Raw genomic sequence first — 20,869 nt, 5'->3', positions numbered from 1 at the left:
AGAAAATGCTTCCAAATGATTGTCACAAATGACTAGTGATTTATAAAGTTTAGGCCTGTGATTTTTGATCAAGACTTCCTCAAGCACTGAGAAGCTTCAAGACCTCCTCCAAGTCAGGTATGTCCAATGAAAGCTTTGAAAGCAAATCCACTGGTTTTAGACCTTTAATTTGGGTGCCTATGTAATAGCTTTGCAAGGCTGATGTCAGTATTTCATAAGCAATAAAAATCTGGCTGTGTGTTCAATCTATGTAGATTTTGAGCCACTTCAAACTACTTGCAGCTTTTTTATTGTGGGCTTAAATCTTAACTTCTGATGACAAATGGTGTTCTGAATTAGGTCAATGATAAGAAGCCATGTAGAAAAATGACAGCAGTAATGAAATGTGCCTGATTTTCTAACTGTGCTCATTTTCAAGTTTTTTTTCTTTCTTTGTTCACTTAATTGATTGTGTAACAGGATAGTTCCTGGGACATGTTGACAGAAGACTGCCAACTCTTCCTGCTCAGTCTGCGATGTCATGGAAGTGGCATGGTGGTACTTTATCACTTCATTTCTTAGACAGGAGAGCAGGAGTTCGCTGTAGCTCTCTGCTGAAAGTAATCCACTCTTAATTTTCAATTTTATTTGTTGTCCTGTTTCTTCTTTCATTAGGCTAGGACAGTTGAGAGCTTTTTGAAAAGTTTATTGCCTGGAGCACGTATGACTAATATGGGTGGCCAAGGTCAGAGCCTCAGATGTCTTGTTCTCTCTATCAACACCTTTTCTGCACTGCTGGCTGAAGCTTTTCTCTAGAGCTGCACTGTACAGAGCTATGAAACAACCCACTCCTAGGGGAAATTACTTTATTTCGCAAGATGGTTCAGATTCATCACTGATACTCTTCTCTTGCTGCCAGGTCCCTTGGCCCTCTGCAGTCTTCCTAGGTTACAAGCACTTTGACAGTGCTTTGCCCTGGGGATGGTGAACCTTTATGTTTTGTTCTGTCTTCTGGTTTGGCCTTTTGGGATACCATACAGGCTGCCTTGAAGGGTGAAGCATTTCATTTTACACAGGCCATTGTTCTGTGACATACTAGGGTTTTGTTTAAATCTGTTTGTGTTCTAATAATGTTCCCTATGCTGAAAACCCAGGATTTCAATTGTTTTTATTTCAACTTTGCTGCAGGCTGCAAGTTAGTAGGACCTAACCTCAATTTAGTTGCCACTGCTTAAAAATTCCTTTAGCAAATGCAGGCTTGGTTCTGCAAAAGTCAGCTAAGGAAATGTCAGAAAAGCAGCTTGGTGTTAGTCAATTGAAAGAAAAGACATGATTGTAGATGGTCAGTTTCAGATCAGTGGTAATAAAGTAAAAGAAAATTATTGTGTATGTTATCTGATTTAATTTCTCATGTATCCAATATGTTTGGCTTTAAAACTCTAGTCCAGAGGCGGTGCATCCGATTTACTTTGAAGAAAAATCTATTGCTATCAGAACAGCTACTTTGTAAGAAATTTGAAAAAGTCTTCCCCTGTGAAACAACAGGAATTTGTATATACAAAGAAGAAAAAAAATAGATTGTGTTAAAAAAGAAAGTTCCAAAATTAAGGAACAGTTTAGATTCATGTGGGTTTGTTTAGGACACATGCTAGAGATAATGTTTCTTGGGGGGAAAAAATTGGAAAATGATGAGTATGGTTGATAATTACTTTTATATCCTTAATTTAAATGAAATCAATGATTGCTCTTAGAAATGTCACTTTGGGATAAATGACTCTACACCAAGACATACGATTTTAGTAGCAGTGCTTTGTCAGTAATTTAGCAGGTAAAGTGCTGTTTTTCGGTATTTGTTGGAAGTTAAAACATTGATGAGGTTTATAATGTAACTAATATATGAAGAATAACCTTTATCCTCCTTCTAGTTAACATTGGGGTTTTTTAAGGTATAACCATTTTTTATTTTTACTGTGGAATTGTTTAAAGTCACTGGGATTGTATTAACAACCAAAAAGAGTGTTACTGATTCCGGCTTTGCACTGTAAGCAGACAATACAAGATTTGAATTCTTTTCCCTCTATCCCCAGCCAGATAACTCATTACATTACGACTCTTATGAGAAAAGTGCAAAGGTGTATATCCAGGGTGAATCACATCACAAATTCAAGTCTTAAAATTACCTTGTAGGATGCACACTTTCCCATGGTTTTATTGGATAGGTAAAACTTGAAATATGAAACAGTTGTTTCTTTGTATAACCTTATTCAGCTAATTAGTTACAGGCCTCTTAAGAAAAGATCTTCAGGAAATGCTTAAATCTATCCCCTGTTAATTGCTGAAAATGTGTACTTATATGGGGTTACTTAAAAAATTGTTGTCTTCTTTCAGACTTCATCTGTTTTCTCTAGCAAAACATAGTATTTTAGTTTAAATACCCAGAGACCTTTTAAAAGCAATTCTGAAAGGGAAAAATGGGCAAATGGAAGCACCTGTGGAGAGCTGTTTTGCACCCAGATAGCTGCCAAATATTTTCTACTATTGTGCGTCTGTGTTGTGTCCTAGCTTGGATTGAATCATGTAGACCATGTTGCAGACTCTTGAAAATCTAAAGTAAACACCAGCATGAAATGCCCAATGGAACACCAAGGAAAGAAAATGTAAGCAGTGGACTGTGTGAGTTGACTCACCCCCTAATGCAGATGTACCCTTCGATTGCACCAACTGATATACAGAGAGGGATATATAACTTTCCAGGAAGAACGATCACTATGCCAGGGCTCACTTTCCTGTGTCTCCAGCAACGTACCTACAAAATTAATGTTTTAAACCAGATTGACTTTAATACAGAATTTCAGGTATTCATAGTAACAGGAAGATCCACACATCACTCAATAACACAGAAGCTTTTTACAACAGGAACACTCCATTTCTTACACTGTGACATACTGCCTTGATGCCTGTATGGATTTGACATTGCCTCTTCAGGACTGAGCAGTAAGATACAGCAGTAACTACGTCTGTTTGGGCTGATGCAGGTTGGTGAGATATGTTAGACCTACAGACTTGTAATATGTTGTAGAAGTGTAGATTTTGGGAAAAGATCATTACCCGGGGAAGCAGTGTTGTTGGGCATTCTGTTCTCTTTTGATAGCTAAATTTATAAGGTGTGTGTGTATATATACTTCTGTGTGTACATATATATATTATTTTGTAATATGTATCTTAATAGTGAGACCTGTGAAGTTCTTGGGTATGTAGCCTTCTTGCTAAGTGCTTTTAGGGTCTATTAGCACTAACTGAGGTTACAGACCTGACACTAATTGAATATTTCTTTATTTATTTATGCAAACAGCAGTCAAATTGAACTTTTTTAATAAAAAACCACAAGAGCAATGTTTCCCCCTCTTTTGCCCCTTCACTCACTGTAATTTTTATATTCTGTAATTTAAAGCATGCATGTTCCATTTTAATTTTTTAAATTAATGACATCTTTATGCTGGTGGATCTGCATATATGTGTGTTTATATAGAAGAAATACATAGATGTTAGGGGGAAAAATATTTCTGTGAATATGGATTTAAAAGGATGTTATATTTTCTCCTCTTTGGCTTATCTTCAGTACAGCCTCAAAGTGTCTTCCCACAAAAGATGAATTTGACAAAATCACACTCTTGAGAATTGACAGAGACCGTGGTATACTGTATTTTTGAATGCACAAATTCTGCAGATTTAAAGATAGGTATATTTTGAAAGGCATACAGTCCCCATGACTTTAAAATAGTCCATTCATGCCTAAGTTTATAAGATATTTTCTTCCTAATGCTTTTTGTTTAGCAAAATCTCTTGTTAGTATTATTCCCAGGCAACGTGCAGGTAAGAGTGATTTATATTATGAGTGATCATGTTGACATCAGACTGTACTAGAGGTGAATATCGCTTTCCAGGTACCCAAGGCCGGTGCGTGCTCTGCACGTCTGGATTCTCATGCCAGACAATAAAATACCTCTGCCCATCAGTTTGACTTCCAGTGGTAGGCAGTAGCAAAAGCAGTTATCCAAGGTGCTTCTAAGGAAACTTCTCCCCTCATGTATGTTTTGTTCAAAAAAAAAAAAAAAAAAAAAAAAAGTCTGATGAGGCAGGTAGCCTTGTTATTTCTGTTTTACAGTAAGAGACTTTAAGAGTTTATCTAACTTCAAGTACTCAGTGTACTGAGTGGGACTCCCAGATCTAATTGCTCTACAATCAGCACATACAGAAGGCATAATAAAGGGCAGGAAGGAAGAAGGTGGCTGTTAGGGGATCAGTTAGACCAGCAGCTTAAGTTTCATGTATTTGGAGTAGACTAGTTTCTCAACTGCAGTTGCATGCCTGTGTTGGATAGTGTGAATTCTTACTTGCTGAAAAATGACAAGGTCCTATAGTAAGTTGACAGGCTCCCAGATCCCAGTCCAGTCTCTGACACAGAGGTGATTTCTCTGACTGGCAGAGCTCTGCAGATACTTACAGCTGGGTGGGACAAAACTGTTAACAAATCCATGCAGCAGGTAAAGGTGAAGAGTATCAGAATCACGACACAAATTGTGCTACACAGGTCTTCATACAAGCTGTCATTACGAAGTTCCAGTTTCAGAAGCAAGATCTTAATGATGATCTTTGAGGCATACGCTATGATTAATTGTAACATCCAGGGGCTAGCATGGACCAGAAATGTGTGAATGGGGAAAAGGCTGAGGAAATGTTGGGAGCTTCCTGGACATCTGCAGACATTCCAAAGCTTAATTTCCTTCACGTCATTGCAACCATATGTATTTTTATGGGTTTTTTTTTTTAGTGCCTAAAGATTAGAAAATAACTTTTAATTGTTATTTATGAAGCACCATATGGCGCTCTAATTTTGGCTTCTCATGGAATGAGAAAAATGAAATTAATTGGAAATCACACTCAGAAATCTATTATTAATTTAATAGAGGTAACAGCTTGTCCAGTGTCCTCATACAGAGCATGCTGTAGCTGCATATAACAAGAAACTCTTTATGAGTCCGCAAAGAAAACTGAGAGGCAAAGAGAGGCCAAGACAGGAAGAGAAGCTGTGTACATTGGTATGGTGCATGGTCATGAATGGTTCTGCTAAAAAGCTACTGGTTAAAATCAAGGATACAACATGTATTTTGACAACTGCTCTACAGTGTGGTCTAAACCATTAACATTTTCTTCTAGGTTCATGAATTAGAGGCTCATCTCAAGGGATAAAAGGCTTTTGTCCAATTTTTTACTTTCTTCTTCCTTCATAGTGCTAAGCAAGTAGAACTTGTTTGGGGTCCATCCAACTAAGTTGTTGCAAGCTTGTTTCTGTTTTGTGGCTTATGTTCAATGAGTAGTGGTAACAATTTAAATCTTGAGGGTTTTTTCTCTTTAACCTCTCCTAATATGCAGTAAGTCTTCAGAGCTGAATCTGTGAAGTTTGCATTATCTTGCTTCCACCAGTCAAAATTGAAGACCTTTAATACAATGGTGTTAAAAAGAAGAAATTGCCAAGATGAAAGACTGTAAAAATCACCAAGCTATGAAAAACAGAGTGGGACTTTTTTTTTCTCTTATCTTGAACAGTCCCTAAATTGCCTTTCTCCAATGTTTTTGAAAAGTGTCTGCAGATGGTGTGATATTAAGAAAAATATCACAGAACAAAAAAGAAATCTAGAAAAAATATCTAAAGGAAGTTATTTTTCTTATAAGGCTAATTAGTATTGGCAGGGATGCATTGTTAGGGATGCATTCTGAATGATTTTGTGTTGAATGTCTTGGCGCACTGCATGCACGTGAAGGAATTGTATATGTTGGTTAACTTTATGAAGCTGTAAAAAGAACATCGTTCAGATAATAAAGATTTGACACTTGATCTACACAAAATTTTTTTGGCTTTGAAGCTAAATTCACCAATGTGTCATTGATCAGTGAGATGTCCTTTTTATGGAATAATTAAGTCTGAAATATTGAATTAAAAATTAACAGATTCTTATAATGGGTCTCCTCTTAACCTTTTTCCAATATTAGATTAGTTTGGCAATTGCTTCTATTTCACATATGTGATGAGTAAACAATAATAAGAGGAGGATGATAGTACATCCTCTCCCATGTTAGTTGTGCTTAGTGTATTACTGGTATTATCTGACATTAAGTTATAAACAATTGTGCTTACCAGAGATGAAATTTCATCTGCCTACAGTAGTTAATATTTACCAGTTGCCAGAGGGCTGAAATATTTCTTTTGTACTGCTTAATGCAGTAGGGTTTTTTATGAAATACAAAGCTAGATACCTTGAAAACTAACATCAGTAATCCTTAGAAGGATTTTAAGCAAAATGTGCAGGAAGATATATCTAGGAATAAATATACTTTTAACTCTGGTTGCAGTGTTTCTATATTTTAAATAGATATTTCTCCATTTATTTTTGTATCCCATTGTTTCTTGTCATCTTTAAATCTTTATGTGGTGAGCTTTCTCTGTCTGTTTCAAACTTGGATAACTCTGTTTTCTAGATCTCAAGCTCTAGCAGTGTATGAGCTTTTGTCTAGAAGCCTCCAATTAGTTAACCTCCACTTGACAGGAATGAAACATCAGAACCAGTTCAGGTAGTTTTCTTCTTGGTTTTTCTTTTCACTCTGGGTGAAATTCATTGCTACTCCAGATGGCCAGAGCCATACCTGTTCATCACTTAAGTCCCAGTTCTATCTGCAAAAGAACTTAAATGTCACATAGCCTTGTGCAAGCCTTGCCCAGCATCTCTGTTACTAGATTTTACTTCTCTGTCTGGATTTTACTCCTGCTATTAGATGTCTGTTAGAAGCCATGCTGGAAAAAGATTGTTTCTTTAAAATAAGTTAGATTTTATTTTCATTGTGGAGTCTGATATTCTTTCCTTCTTCAAATAGAAAATACCTCAGTAAATGAGACTACATTTGAGTGGTAAATACTGTGGTCTTAAAAATGTCCTCTTTTAAGTATGTAATTCCTATCCGTAAGTAGTTCTTTTTAATGTGCAGAAGGTAAGGTGGTGGTGGGTAGACATAAATTCTTGTATGTGATCATTTTCCCATCCAGATGTTTCCCAGATAATGACCAGTCTAGCATGATTTTCTTCAGACGCTCAATAAATTATTTCAGCAGTACAGTGAAAACTTTGTACTTAATTCCGCAATGTAAGTTGGATAATGAATCGGACTACTGGAGGACTTTTTGATACTACTGGGCTTGATTCAGATCAAAACACTGCCAGACTTGCTATTCTTTCTCATGTTTCTAGTTTTGGTGTGGATTGATTTATTTATGGTCTGAACAGCAAAATGTGTGGTATCTAATGCAGCCCTACACAACGAAACAAAAGCTAAGGGATATAAGGCTAAGAGGTAGAGCAGAACTGTTTAACGGTAACTGTCTCTGGGAGGGAATGTTAATTTTGCTAAAAATGTAAATTTTTAGCTAAGAGCTGTTCAGTATTTTCATCACTTTGGGTAAAAATGCAAACTGTAGAAGAGCTTTAGGTTTGGAGCTTCATTAAGAATTCTTCACGAAACATGTCAAAGCCCCACTCAGGGAAATATTTATGCATGCACTCAAATGCCAAGCTGGCATTAGTGTATGCTTAAATTAAGCAGATAACTACCTGTTTGATGAAAGCGTCAGTATTGTGTCACTGTAAATTATCGTAAAGAGGAGAAATGACCACTGCTGATGCGATGTCGAGTACTGTGGAAGCAAGGAGGTCCCCTGAAGCTGGGTGGTGCATGCACACGTTAAGCTATCAGGTCAGTTTGTCCTGGTATTTACAAGGCAGTAAGAGATGATGAAACCCTTTAAAGGGTCTTAGTCCTGCCGTAGTACTGGCAAACTTGCAGAAATTGGATCTAAAGCTGCTCCGTCTTCAGATGCCTTCCTTTTAGCACGTGGCCTGTTTCTTCTGCTTTTGAAGGTTGTAGATTATGTGCCCAGCCACCACTGTGTGACATGCGCCAAATTTCTTTTAGCTTTGTCCTCCGTTTTAATGCATATTTTTTTAATGATCTTGCCGGGCATAGCAGGCCTGTATGTAAAGACTGTGTTCAGCAAAGGACTAATTATCAAGTCTGTACTTGAACGGGGTTCACCTGCCAGATATATTACATTATGAATTTGTTAACACTTCTTAAGCAATGATGGTAACATTGCAGTTGTCTTTCCTCTCTGCATATTTACTTGCTTGTTTACCATGCTATTTCCCTGGTTTCTTGCTTAGGTTTCTTTTGTGCTCCATGTCTGAAAATATCTTCTACTACAACAACTCTTTTATGCTTAAAAGTGAATTATGAAAAAACTAATGTATGTTCCTCAGTTTTTATATTTTCTACACTATGTACAAATTTTTCAAAATCACCTCTGCAGTTCAATAATGGATAACAGAATTAGAATCAGTCGGAGAAGACTTTTTGTCTTTTGTGCCTTACAGATAATCACAAACAATGAAATTTTGAAAGCGTTCCAGGAAAACAGGTGTGTGTATTGTTGCAGCTAGGGGCGAGAACAGTGTTTGTTCTTAATGACTGCTTGACTTCAACACTACAGATTGCATAAAGCCTGTTCTGTGAATTGCATTAAAACAAATGGTGTTATGGTATTCAATCAAGAATTTAGGATGCAGTTGAACTGCCTGAGTCTGCTAACTTTAAAATATGTTTTACTTAAAAAGAAAAAAAAAAGTTTGCAGAATATTTTGGCAAGGAAAACTTGAAATCCCTGTAAGCTTTAAAAGGTAAAGATGCAAAGAAAACTGTCAGTATATTCATTTCACTATAACTTTTTTTTTTTTGTAGTTTAGGGAAAAAGGAAGGGTGGAAAGAAATGACTTGCTAAAAATCTGGTAAAATGTCAAATTTTTGAATGACAGTGATTTTAGAAAGCAAGTTTTGTGATGTATCTATGTATTTTATATTTATAAGGAAAACAGGTCTACTAAACCACACAATTTTGCATGCCTGAATTTCTTAGTGCATAATGGATTATCCTGAGAAGCTTCCATGGTGGTGTCAGGTAATAAGGATCACAACTAATACACAAGGAAAAGTATTCTTTGTTTGCTTTTACAGTCTCTTAAAGTGAAATCATCAGAAGAGGAGAAAAATTGGAGTAAGGCATAATTTAAAGAATATTTTGAAGTCTAAAAGTTGCAAGAATGAAACTCGTGGGTGTAATGACAGAAGAGCGCTGTATCAATTTGCATGAATTTTTCCATTTTGTTCAGTATTTACTATGCATCGTAGTGCCGGATGCCAGGTTGACATTGCAGGTTACAGAAAGTGGCCTTCTCTGTTTTACCCATAAAATGGCTGTTGCCTAAGAGCTGGCAGAAAAAGCTTTTGCTCACTTGTCAGTAGACTTCAGTGGTCTTCCACCAAATGAAGAACTTGTTCCTCTCCTGATGGAGTTTTCAAACCATGTCTCCTCTTGAGTTTGTAAGCAAATGTGACCAGTGTGACCCTGTGTCTATTACAGAGGAAATCTACATAAAAAATAATGAGAACTTAGGTTGAAAAAAGAAACTGTTAAAGGCTGGAAAATATCAGAAATAAGATATCCTATGGAGTTTTAAACAAGCACATACAATGAACAGTTTTAATGCGAGAACTATTTTCTTGATACCTGCCTTAATGTGCATATTTTTCCACGCATTATAGTGGTGCTGCTGGATCTAGTGAGGCTCTGTTTGCTGTATAAGTAATTTATCAGGTTTAACTTAAATATAGGACATGTGAATACTTGATTACTTCTACTCTGAGAAGGTTTAAGAGTGCATTATTAAGAGTGAGCTTTAGCTCAGCTGATTTTATCTAGCTTTAAAATTTTTATCACTGGTGAAGTGTGTAGTAATGGTTATGAAAGCAATTAATAACAGTAGTGACAGAATCAAGAGACTGACTAATTTATCATTATAGATTTTAATGAGGCTTATAATCTAGCAATAAATATACAATATATTCAAAAGTATGGAGTTATAAAAAGGATGATTTATTTAACTTTAATTATAAACTAGTCTGAACACCAAAGGTTGTAGAAACTAGGCATGTAAGAACATAATTCTTTTTGGTGTTACAGAGCAGAAGAATTAAAATAACAGAGGAAGGGAGTTTAATTAAAATTAAAGGGGGGGGAATCAATTGTTTAACTTCATTCTAAAGACCTTTAAGCATACCAATAATTTTGTAGATGTGGGAGGTATCTTCCTGTGGACAGCTTCTTTTTCCCATCTCAATCTGCTTACTTGGCAGAGCATGGGAACTGTCTCAGACGCTGCATCCCTGGAGTTCTCAGAAGATGGGGAACAGTGAAAATGGTAGCAAAACTTGCTCCTTGGGAAAAGCTGTCTCAGATTTCAGAGCAAGTTCATGCAAAGAGACCCAAATGTGAAAAGTTAGTACAGCAACTTTAAGATTCGGTGTTCAATTTGGGAATTAGGGTTTATTACCATTTTTTATGATTGTGTTCATTATGGTCTTCCTTATAGCTTTTATACTTCTCCCTTCTTTCTTGTGTTGAAGTAAGTATACCAGAGTGTCTCTGGACAGGAGTATTGTTAAAAAGTAATAAGCACCTGACAGGATCTTGCCTGAGCAGTATAACAGGATGGCTGAAATTTGGAAAATTACTTGTAGCCAGTCTTTCCCAAAGGGAAGTTAGAAATTCAGGTGGTAGTGGTAGCATTAAAACAAGAAAGAAGCAAGCAACAACAATAGAACAGGACAGATGAGACCACAAAAAGTAGGTTTCCTTACGGTTGGATCAGCTAGAGATAGGTAAAAAAAAAAATATGAACCGACCCAAACTTGACCCTTTCAGGGCTTGTAAGGGAAACCCCATGTGTTGGAAGACAAGCTCTGAGCTGCAGAGATGCAGTTTGGGAGAGATTATCTAGAACCCTTAAGGGACACTTGAGCATTTGCGGTTTTGCATCAACACTGGTGAGGAAACTGAAGTAGGAACGGCATGTAGGCATTCTGGGTTTTGTTGATATCTTTATAGTACTTGTGCGATCCAAAATGAAGTATAATTGCTGCCAGAAAATGTCTGTAATGTCTGCCTTGTTTTCCTCAACTCCCATGTTATGAAAGCTAAATTATAAAGCAGAGTGGGGGGAAAAAAGCTTGCTTTGGGAAGGGAAGCACTGAATTTACTGCTCTGTTTTAGGAAATCAGTGTCCAGCATAGGTGGTTGGGAGGTAGAATTGATCATGCAGTGGGAGTCCCAGCCAGTCCTTAGTGGAGTAATATTCTAGAGAACCATGAAAAAGATGGTGACTCAAGCTTGACTGGCCAAAGGGAAGCTTAAAGTTGCACATGTCCAAGCATAACAATGATTTGTGTCGCTCAGAGGACTCTCGCCAGATAAACACATCATTAGATTGGCCTCTGCCTCTTCTGTAGAGGTGGAGAGTTTGGAGCTGGTTGCAGATGCACGTATCCCATCTAGCTCTTTTAGGACGTAGGCAAGGAGGATGTGCTCAAAGAATTCTGCTCATCAAGCGCAGCTTAATGACTTTTGGTAAAGAAGGGTGACTAGCAAAGTTCTTGAAACTAGTTAATATCTGCCTAGCCACACTGGGCAGGGGTCCTCCTGTGCATACTGAAGGACAAAACAGTCTTGTTAACCCCAGCTGCCTTTGTGGAAACAGCTCTCGCGTGTTTATCAACTCCGTGTTTATGCTCGCGTTTGGGTCAGTAAGGAGACAGTGCTTCTGTAAGACCTTGATTTGGCACGTCCTCAATTTGTCTTCATTGCACTGCTCCCATGACACTGGGTTTCTTCCATCTATTTTGCAACATGTACTAAGCTCGTTACAAGAGAGATCAGTGCATTTTCCAGTGATACTTTCCTTCTGCTGCAGTGCTTATGGTGCTGCCAGGGTTTGGAGTCAGCCCTTCTGCGATCAGCCTTACACTGGGGTAAAAATACAGTAATGTAATACTGAATCAGGTTCTGCATTTTTGAAAGAGGTGCAGATGCTAATTAATTTTCACAGAGCCCCTGCGGACAGAGAAGGCGAGCTGCTGAAAGTCACATGGTGAGACAGAAATGTGATTAGGTTTTTGTGTGAAACCTCCTCCCTTTCAGTCCCATGCTCTAATTCTGTAGTGTAGGATGCCTTGCCAAAGTAGTCCTGAGTACTCTCTGATAGAAAATCTTTTGCTCATAAACAGTCAAGAGTGAGGCCTATTACCATGCAGTCTTACATTGTCTGTTCTTTACAGTAGTTTATTTTTTATAAGCTACAGCACATTTTAGTGTAATTGTTAACATGCCTAATTTGCAATCACACAGTTGTATCAATAATAATGGAAAGTTGTTCACAGGTAATAAATTAGCATACCATATAACTAGCAGAACTATGGTTCTCAGTATATTGTTTCATGATCAAAAATTCAGTAGTTAAATATACACAGCAGTGGGCTGAGAACAAGCTGTTCATTTTTGCTGCAAGCAGTACCAGTGGACCAGAGTAATCATAGCTCCCAAAAGCAGGACTGATTTTATTGATTTTAAATAGGCTTTCATTATAGAACTGAGCCTATTACAATTGCAAGGAGTATCACTGCCATTTGTATTCACAGCGCTGACTGAAGGGAAGGAGATATATTGTTGAATGCAGTGTAGAAGATGCTTGTCCCTTGGAGTGTTATATTCTGTCCTGCTGAAATGTCTGAATTTATTTAAAAGAAAAGTACTTAAGGCTTTTTCCTATGTGGTTATATTTGATTTTTTAGAAATGTGGTTAGACCCAACTACAGTTGTGAAATTTTAAATTCTGAGGACTTTTCTGAGGAGTAAAGGTCTTGCTTATTTATTGGCATCTAACATAGGGACAAGCTGTATTTTGCTCCATTTTTTTAAAGGACTCTTTGGAAATGTTCATGTCTCTCTTTTTTCTGTAGAATAATGTAAAAAAGACGAATATACGATCCAGTGAATACACTGTTAAGTCCGAGATATTAATGTATTCAAGTTGTAATTAGTTAAGAACACATGCTGTTACCAGAAATGCGTCATTAATCTGCATGGAGCAGTTTGCGGCTATTTGCTGCTAAATTAGTGACACTTAAAAGCAGTCTTTTTTTGTATTGTTTTGAATGAGAAAGAAAATTTTCTATCTGTGACAAAAAAAAAAATCTATGTACACTTAAGAAGCAGTCTGTTTTGTTATTTGGGTTTGTTTGGTTTGGGTGGGTTTTTTTTTAAATTTACACAAATGCTTATCAGTCAGTGGACATAAACAGAAGTTCATTGAAGCCTTAATGACCAAATGCAGTGCTGTTGAAAACATTGCACTGTACTTTATGGTGGTGTAAAGACATGTTGCTTGTGCTAGGTTCTCTTCAAATCCAGTATTTATAACTACACAGTCCTGCTTAAACATTTTTCCAGTGTTACTACAGCAGTTTGGAAGGGTGCTAATGGAAATCAATTACAGCTTTTTGGTTTTGATGGGTTTAATACTGACTTTGTGCACAATTTTGTAGATTTTTTTTTTTTTTTTTTTTTTATATTACAGCCTACAAGTGAAGGTGAATTACTTCATATATTCCAACTAAAACCACATTTTTCTTTTGGGGTAGTCTTCCATAACATAATTTGGGAATCAGGCAGGAGATAACATAAAAACTTTGTGTGAGCATTTCTAGAAATCATCTCTTTAAATAAAATGGTGATGCTAAGTAGTGAATCAGCTTGATAAGTACTGAATGATCAAGCCTAGTTACTGTAAAATAAGATCTGGCTAGTTTACTTCATTTTGCAGAGCTTGGGCAAATAACTATTGAATTAAATTGCTTCCTGTTGGTTTCCCCCAGGGCAAGAAGAATCTGCTGTACTGTGCTCTGCTGAGCTGCTGTATTGATTAGTTCTTCAGGTCTAATCTTTACATGGTTATGCTTACTTTCTAGTGTGTTTGTTTATGGTTTTGATAGTTGTTTTTCTGAAGTTACTGTATTGCCTTGATGGTCCTCTAGTGGATTATAAAAATGTACACATTAATTTCTTTCTCTAACTTAATTTGTTGTAGCCAAATGAAGATAATCAGCGCTTGTGTAGCGTGCTGGTTAGGAATGAGGGTAGTGATCACTCACATAATTGATATCACGTATCACTGACAATCAAAACTCACCTTGTCAGGATGGTTGGCACCCAGAACCTATCTAATTAAATGCTTGCAGCATCTATTAACAATAGTGTATTAGATTCATTATCACAGCAGCTATTGTGATTTTAGAGTTTGCTTCTGCAGGTTGGAAAGTGATTTATAGTTTTAATTCATCTTAATAATTTGTGTGCTTAGGAAACACTTGATATAAAACTTTTTGTTGCATTTAAATTTCCTTGTTATCTGCCATGCAGTGGCATGAATAATAGGGATCCAAGAACATGAGTATATTGGAATGCATGAAGTATTTTCAAGGAGAGTGTTTTTAAGGTTCAGAATGATATATGTCAAATGTTACTGAATGGATAAACATGTGGAGGGATTTTGCCTTCAGAAGCTTGGAAATCAGGCATCTCTTAGTACAGTACCTCCAATAGCTGTGTTAAAAATGCATTTCTGTCTTAATACAGGAAAGAGATTATTTATTTCATAATATTTATTCTATCCTAAGATCCAACTGTCTTCTAGTAGCATGAGTTTATTATACTGGAACTTTGAAATGATGCTGTCAGAGCTGGCCTGCACCAAAAATTGCCACACCTCCAAACTTGTATTTAATCATCTGTAATATGTTTTTATGTAATCCAAGCCTAGAAAGCCTGCGTTAGTTTGAATGACAGCATCCATATCCTCTGTGCCACTTAAACAGTAAATTTGTCAATTTAACAACAAATTCTCATGTTTTCTTGCATACTTGCATAGAATATTGTGATTCAAGGTGTGACCTAATTAATCCAAACATCACTGACATCAGAGATTTCCACAGACTTTAGAAAAGGGTAACGTTAGCCTTTTCTAGGCACGCTTAGTGATATGTTAATATTAGGATCTCAGACTTTGCAAAATACCTGGCAGTAGTATGATAAATGCGCAAAGTGACAGTACTCAGTATTAATAAACATCTTACAGGCAACTGGGAGGTCTTTATGGCTCAAGAAGTTGCTATGGTCCACGGAGCTGCAGAGATCATAACTGATGTTTTTGTTTGGTTGTTTTTTCTTTTCCCCTTTTCCCCCTTGTTTTACTCTCTAAGGATGTTAGGATTGCTTCTGTTTGGAACGTAGGTCTTGGTGCAGTTGCTTTTGTCACTGTGTCTTGCTGCACTTTCTTGTTACTAAGATACTGTTACACTCACATTGCCAAAGATTCAAGTGATGCCTCACAAACAGATGAACATCTTTTCACAGCTACTGCCCTTGCTCTACACTTGCCCTTTGGAGATAGGGATTTCTTCTTTTAGGACCACATCCATTGGTTTGCTTACATGTGTTCAGAGCAAGGAACGGAATTTATTTTCCTTGATGAGCATTTGTTTGTTGTGCATTCAAGACAAAATATGATCTGATTCATGTTTTAAAAACTGTGCCAGAGTGTAAGCTGTCAAACTGTATGCTGGTTATATGGTTTGTTGTGCAGGCCATGTAGCATTAATAGCATGGTTTTGATCTAAATAATGACATATTTATCCAGCTAATAAGTAGTGTGTATATATCCTTTAACTTTCTTGAACAATTCTTTTTTGCAAGGTTGCTTTATAAAAATGCTGAATTGACTCTAGTTTTATTGCTCACTAGTTACAAACAACTTCTCATTGTTTTTAAAGAGTCTAACCTGGAAATGGTTTTTAAACTTACACTCACAAGCTCGATAAATGACACACGATAGAATAACAACGTGTTTTTCTTTTACAGAGGCAAAAGAAATTGTTCTGAAGGCACAGATTCTGGCTGGAGGGAGAGGAAAAGGTATTTTCAATAGTGGATTGAAAGGAGGAGTGCATCTAACTAAAGAGTAAGTCTTTAAAGTGGAAAAAGCATAAATAAATTGCTTCTCTTGTAATATTTAAGCTGTTTGCAATAGCTGTGTGACTGTTTCTTTTAATATCTTTCAATAAACTAACCTTTTTCCTTTGTAGCCCTAAGATTGTTGAACAGCTTGCTAAACAGATGATTGGGTACAATCTGTCAACAAAACAAACTCCAAAGGATGGTGTGACAGTTAAAAAGGTAAGATTTTTGCCTCTTGAAAGTTGAGAACTATGTTCAGCTGCAATTTTGCATTAATATGCTGGGGTGTATGACATAGATTCATTTTTTTCATTCCTTCTCCAATGCCTGATTGATTGCATCTAGTTGATGAAAGAAAAAAAAAGTTACTTTTTCTTTCTGTGTGTGTATGTATGTTGTCTATCAATTTCAGCATACCTAGTGGTGGAAAAATAAATTCATTTCTGCTACCTCTGTTGAAGGGAATCCTTTGTCATATGTTCATCCTTCATCAAGTACATACTAAATGTTAGCATAACTGTATATATATAGCATTAACTGTACATGCTTATTGATGTTCTGCTTAGAGAAGTAATATATACATGATTACCTGTAGCAATAATATTATCCATATTTCATTCAGCCTCAGCTTTGGGCAACTGTTATTAAAGACAGTGACAGATGACTTTCATAGAATCATAGAATAGTTTGGGTTGGAAAGGACCTTTTAAAGGCCATCTAGTCCAACCCTCCTGCAACGAGCAGGGACATCTTCAACTAGATCAGGTTGCTCAGAGCCCCGTCCAACCTGACCTTGAATGTTTCCAGGGATGGGGCATCTACCACCTCTCTGGGCAACCTGGGCCAGTGTTCCACCAGCCTCATTGTAAAAAAATTTCTTCCTTATACCTAGTCTAAATCTAACTTCTTTTAGTTTAAAACTATTACCCCTTTTCCTATCACACCAGGCCCTACTAAAAAGTTTGCGCCCATCTCTCTTATAAGCCCCCTTTAAGTATTGAAAGGTTTGCATGAGAATGATCTCTATTTAAAAAAAAAAAAGTCTGTAAAAGTAGATTCCTCCTAACTTGTTGCAGATACAGAGTAAAATGTGGTCATGGCAGTGGTTCAGCTAGTATGTGGTAATTCATTGACCTATGATGGTGCATACTGCAAGGTGTCAGCATAAATGTGTTGCTCTTTATTGGCCTAAATAAGAGAAGCATAGATTGCCCTTCAGCAAGATTCTCCTTTACCGTAGTAAAATTCTGGAAGTCAGGAAATCCTAGCAGTTGCCTATCTACTATATATATTTTTATCTCTTGCTTTGTTTTACTGAGCAAGGATCTTCATACAGGTATGTAGTCAAGGGCTACACTGTATTTGATGCCAGGAGTTAATTTGGCATGAGCTGAAAAGAACTGCAGTTCACTTTTAATATATTGTGAACAGCTTGGTATATTAGCATAGAAGGGGAACACCTGTCTGGAAAGATACTGTCTAATGAGAGCTGGAGGAAGGTGCTCAGGTGGTTCTTCTCTTGGGGAGCAGGGAGAGCAGATTACCATCACTCCTCGTAGTTGTTAAAAAGAAATACTAGCTATTAAAAAGAAGGGACAGTATTACTATTAGGGCATGTCTGTCAGAGATCGTGATAATACTAAGGATATAAAAAAGGATATACATTTCCCATATTAAGGCACTCTGCTTTGAAAAATTTGTATTGTAAAAGCAGCTTGCTTTTATAAATTCCTTGGGTTTATTCTTTTGCCCTAGTTGACCTACTTTGAATACATCAGTACAGGAAATTTCACTCTTTTGTCTGAGTGCAAGTCTGTTCATTCATTTACATATTCAGTTCTGAAAAAGAAACTTCTAATTCTCTTTGAAATTGATAGAAATGAGAGAAAGGTATGGGTGTTGGGGTTTTTTGAAATGGATTATTCAAAGAATTTATATTAAGATGACTTTTGTACCATGTATAGAATAGCTATAGAAGATTTAACTTGCAACTGCTTTCCTCCCCATCCACACGTTGCTTGTATGAATAAACAATGGTCAAGAGTAAGCAGCTAGGGCATATGTGAAGTTTAAGGTGAAGTTTGCATTGCTGAACTTCAGATATTTATTTTGGTGGTACAGGAAAGTATATAGCCTTGATAGACTGTGTATTTTTCCTTTACTATAGGCTTACATGGAAACTTTTCAGGACTCAGCTTCCAAGTATTTTAATATTGATGCATGATAAACCAGTGTGATGCTTTTCATCTATTGTCATAGACTTCCATTCTGATTATAGAGTTGGCTTTTAAAAGCCATAGGCCAATTCATATCTTCATTGCACACATATGTAACAAGGTAATAGTATGTTTTATATTTTTGGTGTTAAGATCTTGATTCTTGGTAATGTATGGAAAGAGCATGCACCCTGTTTTAAATTAATTCATTACATAACACTTTGGCCAATGGTTTCCTCATTGCTAGTTAGATAGTGAAGAAAGCATGTTTAAAATTATGCATCTAGGTCATCAAAAGACCATTTCACAGAAAAATTAATGTCTTTTAAAAGCATTTATTTTTTCCAAAGTTAGCTCACTCTAGGATCTTCAAAGTAGTTAAAGGAGTTGAGGCATTCAGGTTTGTAGTGTCATGGCTACGATGTCAAACACTGAAAATTTAATCAAGGGGCGAACTACAGTAATATGATTAAAAGTATAAGTTTAGCTATGTCTAAGATGTCATTTAATGCAGTGCGTAGTTAGTGCACAGAAAATGCTGGACAGACTCTTTGAGCTTGCTAAGAGCAGTGGGGAAGTTGAGAATTAATAGCTGGCATTTTTGTTCTATTTCAAGGCATATGCTTTCTCTGTATGTGTATGTAAGAATATGTGTGTGTACAGGTACTTAAAGAAAATTGTAGTTCAGGAAGAAAAGAAAAGGCATGTTTTTAGGTTTTGTGTTTTTTGAAATTTTTGGTGTTCTGGAAAGTTTGAGTGAACTCGTATGTTTTTAAAAATTTAGGTAATAAATATTTTTCAGAAGGAAAATAGTTATTACTTCAGTTTCTGTGAGGCAATCAATAAGCTAGTGTCAAGTCAGGGAGTGGAAGTCTCGTACCTTTTACATGTATTTCTAAGGAAGGAATAAGAGAAATTTTCTACAATTAGAATAATGATGGAGCAGAAAATGGTGTTTTCAGCTTGTTTTCTCAGCTTGTGCGCCTACTACAGAATTTAAAGCATGTGTGTGCTTCTTTAGATTGATGTTTCTTAAATAAACAGCAGTCTTCTCAGTTCCCTTGTAACTTGGAAGCTATTTTGTGAGTTTACATAAAATCCTCTTATGGCAGCTTGGAATTTGGAGAGCTTGGTTATCTGAGAAGACAGTCTTCTCTTATCATGACAACTTGAGAATTTGCTACCTGTGTTTTCTCTCCAAGCAATAACAAAATTAACATTTTGAATATTTGATTCAGTATAAAAGAGCTGTTGTAGTTACCCTTATGAAATTATATGTATGAGTTAAACTTTTAGGTAGTGATTTGTTTTTAAGAAGGAAAGCTTGAAGTTGTCAGGGAGTTTTAAAGAAAACTGATTTTTCCCCAGGACATTTTAAATATAAACCTGATGTGGTAAACTGATAATGATGCTTCATATTCTTTATCATAAGCAAACCAGACAAGATATGAGAAGAGTCAACAGTCTGTAGATTCAATTTCGCTACTCTTAACTGTTCATTAATGTGTTTGCATAAGTTTTGTCAGGTGAATGATAGGTAGACTTTAACAAATAATATTTAAAGACCTTGAACACCAATTTCCCTGGATTTGCTCTGCATCAAACAGGGAGGATGGTGAAGGAAAGAAGCTGTTTTTCGTTGGGAGAAATGAGAGATGTTGCACAGTCTGACAATTTTTACGCTGCAGTAAGCTTGCCTACTATGAAGTAGATGGACTCTCAATGGTTTTATGAATTAAGACAGAGAAGTATTTGTCAATGTTGACATGGTTAATTAGCAATAGTGAGGAAAATCACTCGGGTCAGAAGTAACAGTTGAAAAGATACATTATTAAATCAGGTAAGTTCCACCTGCTGTGCTTGCAAATATATTCCTCAAGACTTGTTGAGTGGATTCCCATCCTAAATCTGGGCTTGTTCCTGAGCACTGTGGAAACTGTCTGAATAGCTCAGACAAGATCCAGTAGCACCAATTGGTTTTATTTGACCTATGTCTAAAGGAGTTGATTCACGTTTTTCAGATACATTGATGCAGGATATGTAAGAAGGTGAAAACATGCATGCAGGTAAAAAGACTAATGGTAGCAAATCAAGGATGCTTTCCATATCTTTGCTTGTTAATTTGACAAATGTTTGTAGGTAGCTGAGCTATGTTTCTGAAGTTGGCTTTTAGCATCCTTTTATAGTAGCCTAAAATAGGCAGATGCTTTTTAAGTAGTGCGGTAGTTTTCTACATTCTTAGTTGCCTCCATCACCCTAGTTTTCTTTAGTTTGCTTTTGAACAGTCGCTTATTTGAATGATTCCTTTACATCACCCTATGTTCTATGAATAAAGCAAGGTAAAAGTAGAAGGAAACAAAATTACTATAAAGCAAATTTCTTCCAAGTCAAAAAAACCATAAAGAAATAGCATCTTTTCTTCCATTCTGAGCACAGAGGGCTTTATTTAATTCCTTGTCTCTTGCTTTTTTTCTGTTCTGTTAAGATGTACAGCCAGGCAGAAGGTACGTACATTCTTTCTTATGTACTCTGGAGTAGAATGTCAAAGAAGTGATGTGGGTGAAAGTATAGTGCATCTTTCTTGTTTATAGTCCTTGAACTATGAAAACCCCAGGAATACTTATTTGATGGAACACATCTTGCCGGGTGGGTAGAGTTTTAAGACTGC

The 20,869-nt window shown here is 36.5% G+C and overlaps 1 protein-coding gene across 1 annotated transcript in view; it reads left to right on the top strand.

Moving 5' to 3' along the window:
• Positions 1-20,869, top strand: part of SUCLG2 (succinate-CoA ligase GDP-forming subunit beta) — a 135,494-nt gene that overhangs the window by 45,099 nt on the left and 69,526 nt on the right. The window contains exons 3-4 of the mRNA XM_052777751.1: positions 15,890-15,989; positions 16,114-16,204. Of these exons, the coding sequence (XP_052633711.1) occupies positions 15,890-15,989; positions 16,114-16,204 (191 nt within the window). The remainder of the gene's footprint in view (positions 1-15,889; positions 15,990-16,113; positions 16,205-20,869) is intronic.

This window comes from Harpia harpyja, chromosome Z (assembly GCF_026419915.1).
Source record: "Harpia harpyja isolate bHarHar1 chromosome Z, bHarHar1 primary haplotype, whole genome shotgun sequence".
NCBI classification, from domain to species: domain Eukaryota; kingdom Metazoa; phylum Chordata; class Aves; order Accipitriformes; family Accipitridae; genus Harpia; species Harpia harpyja.
This window is presented reverse-complemented; position numbering and strand designations above follow the sequence as displayed.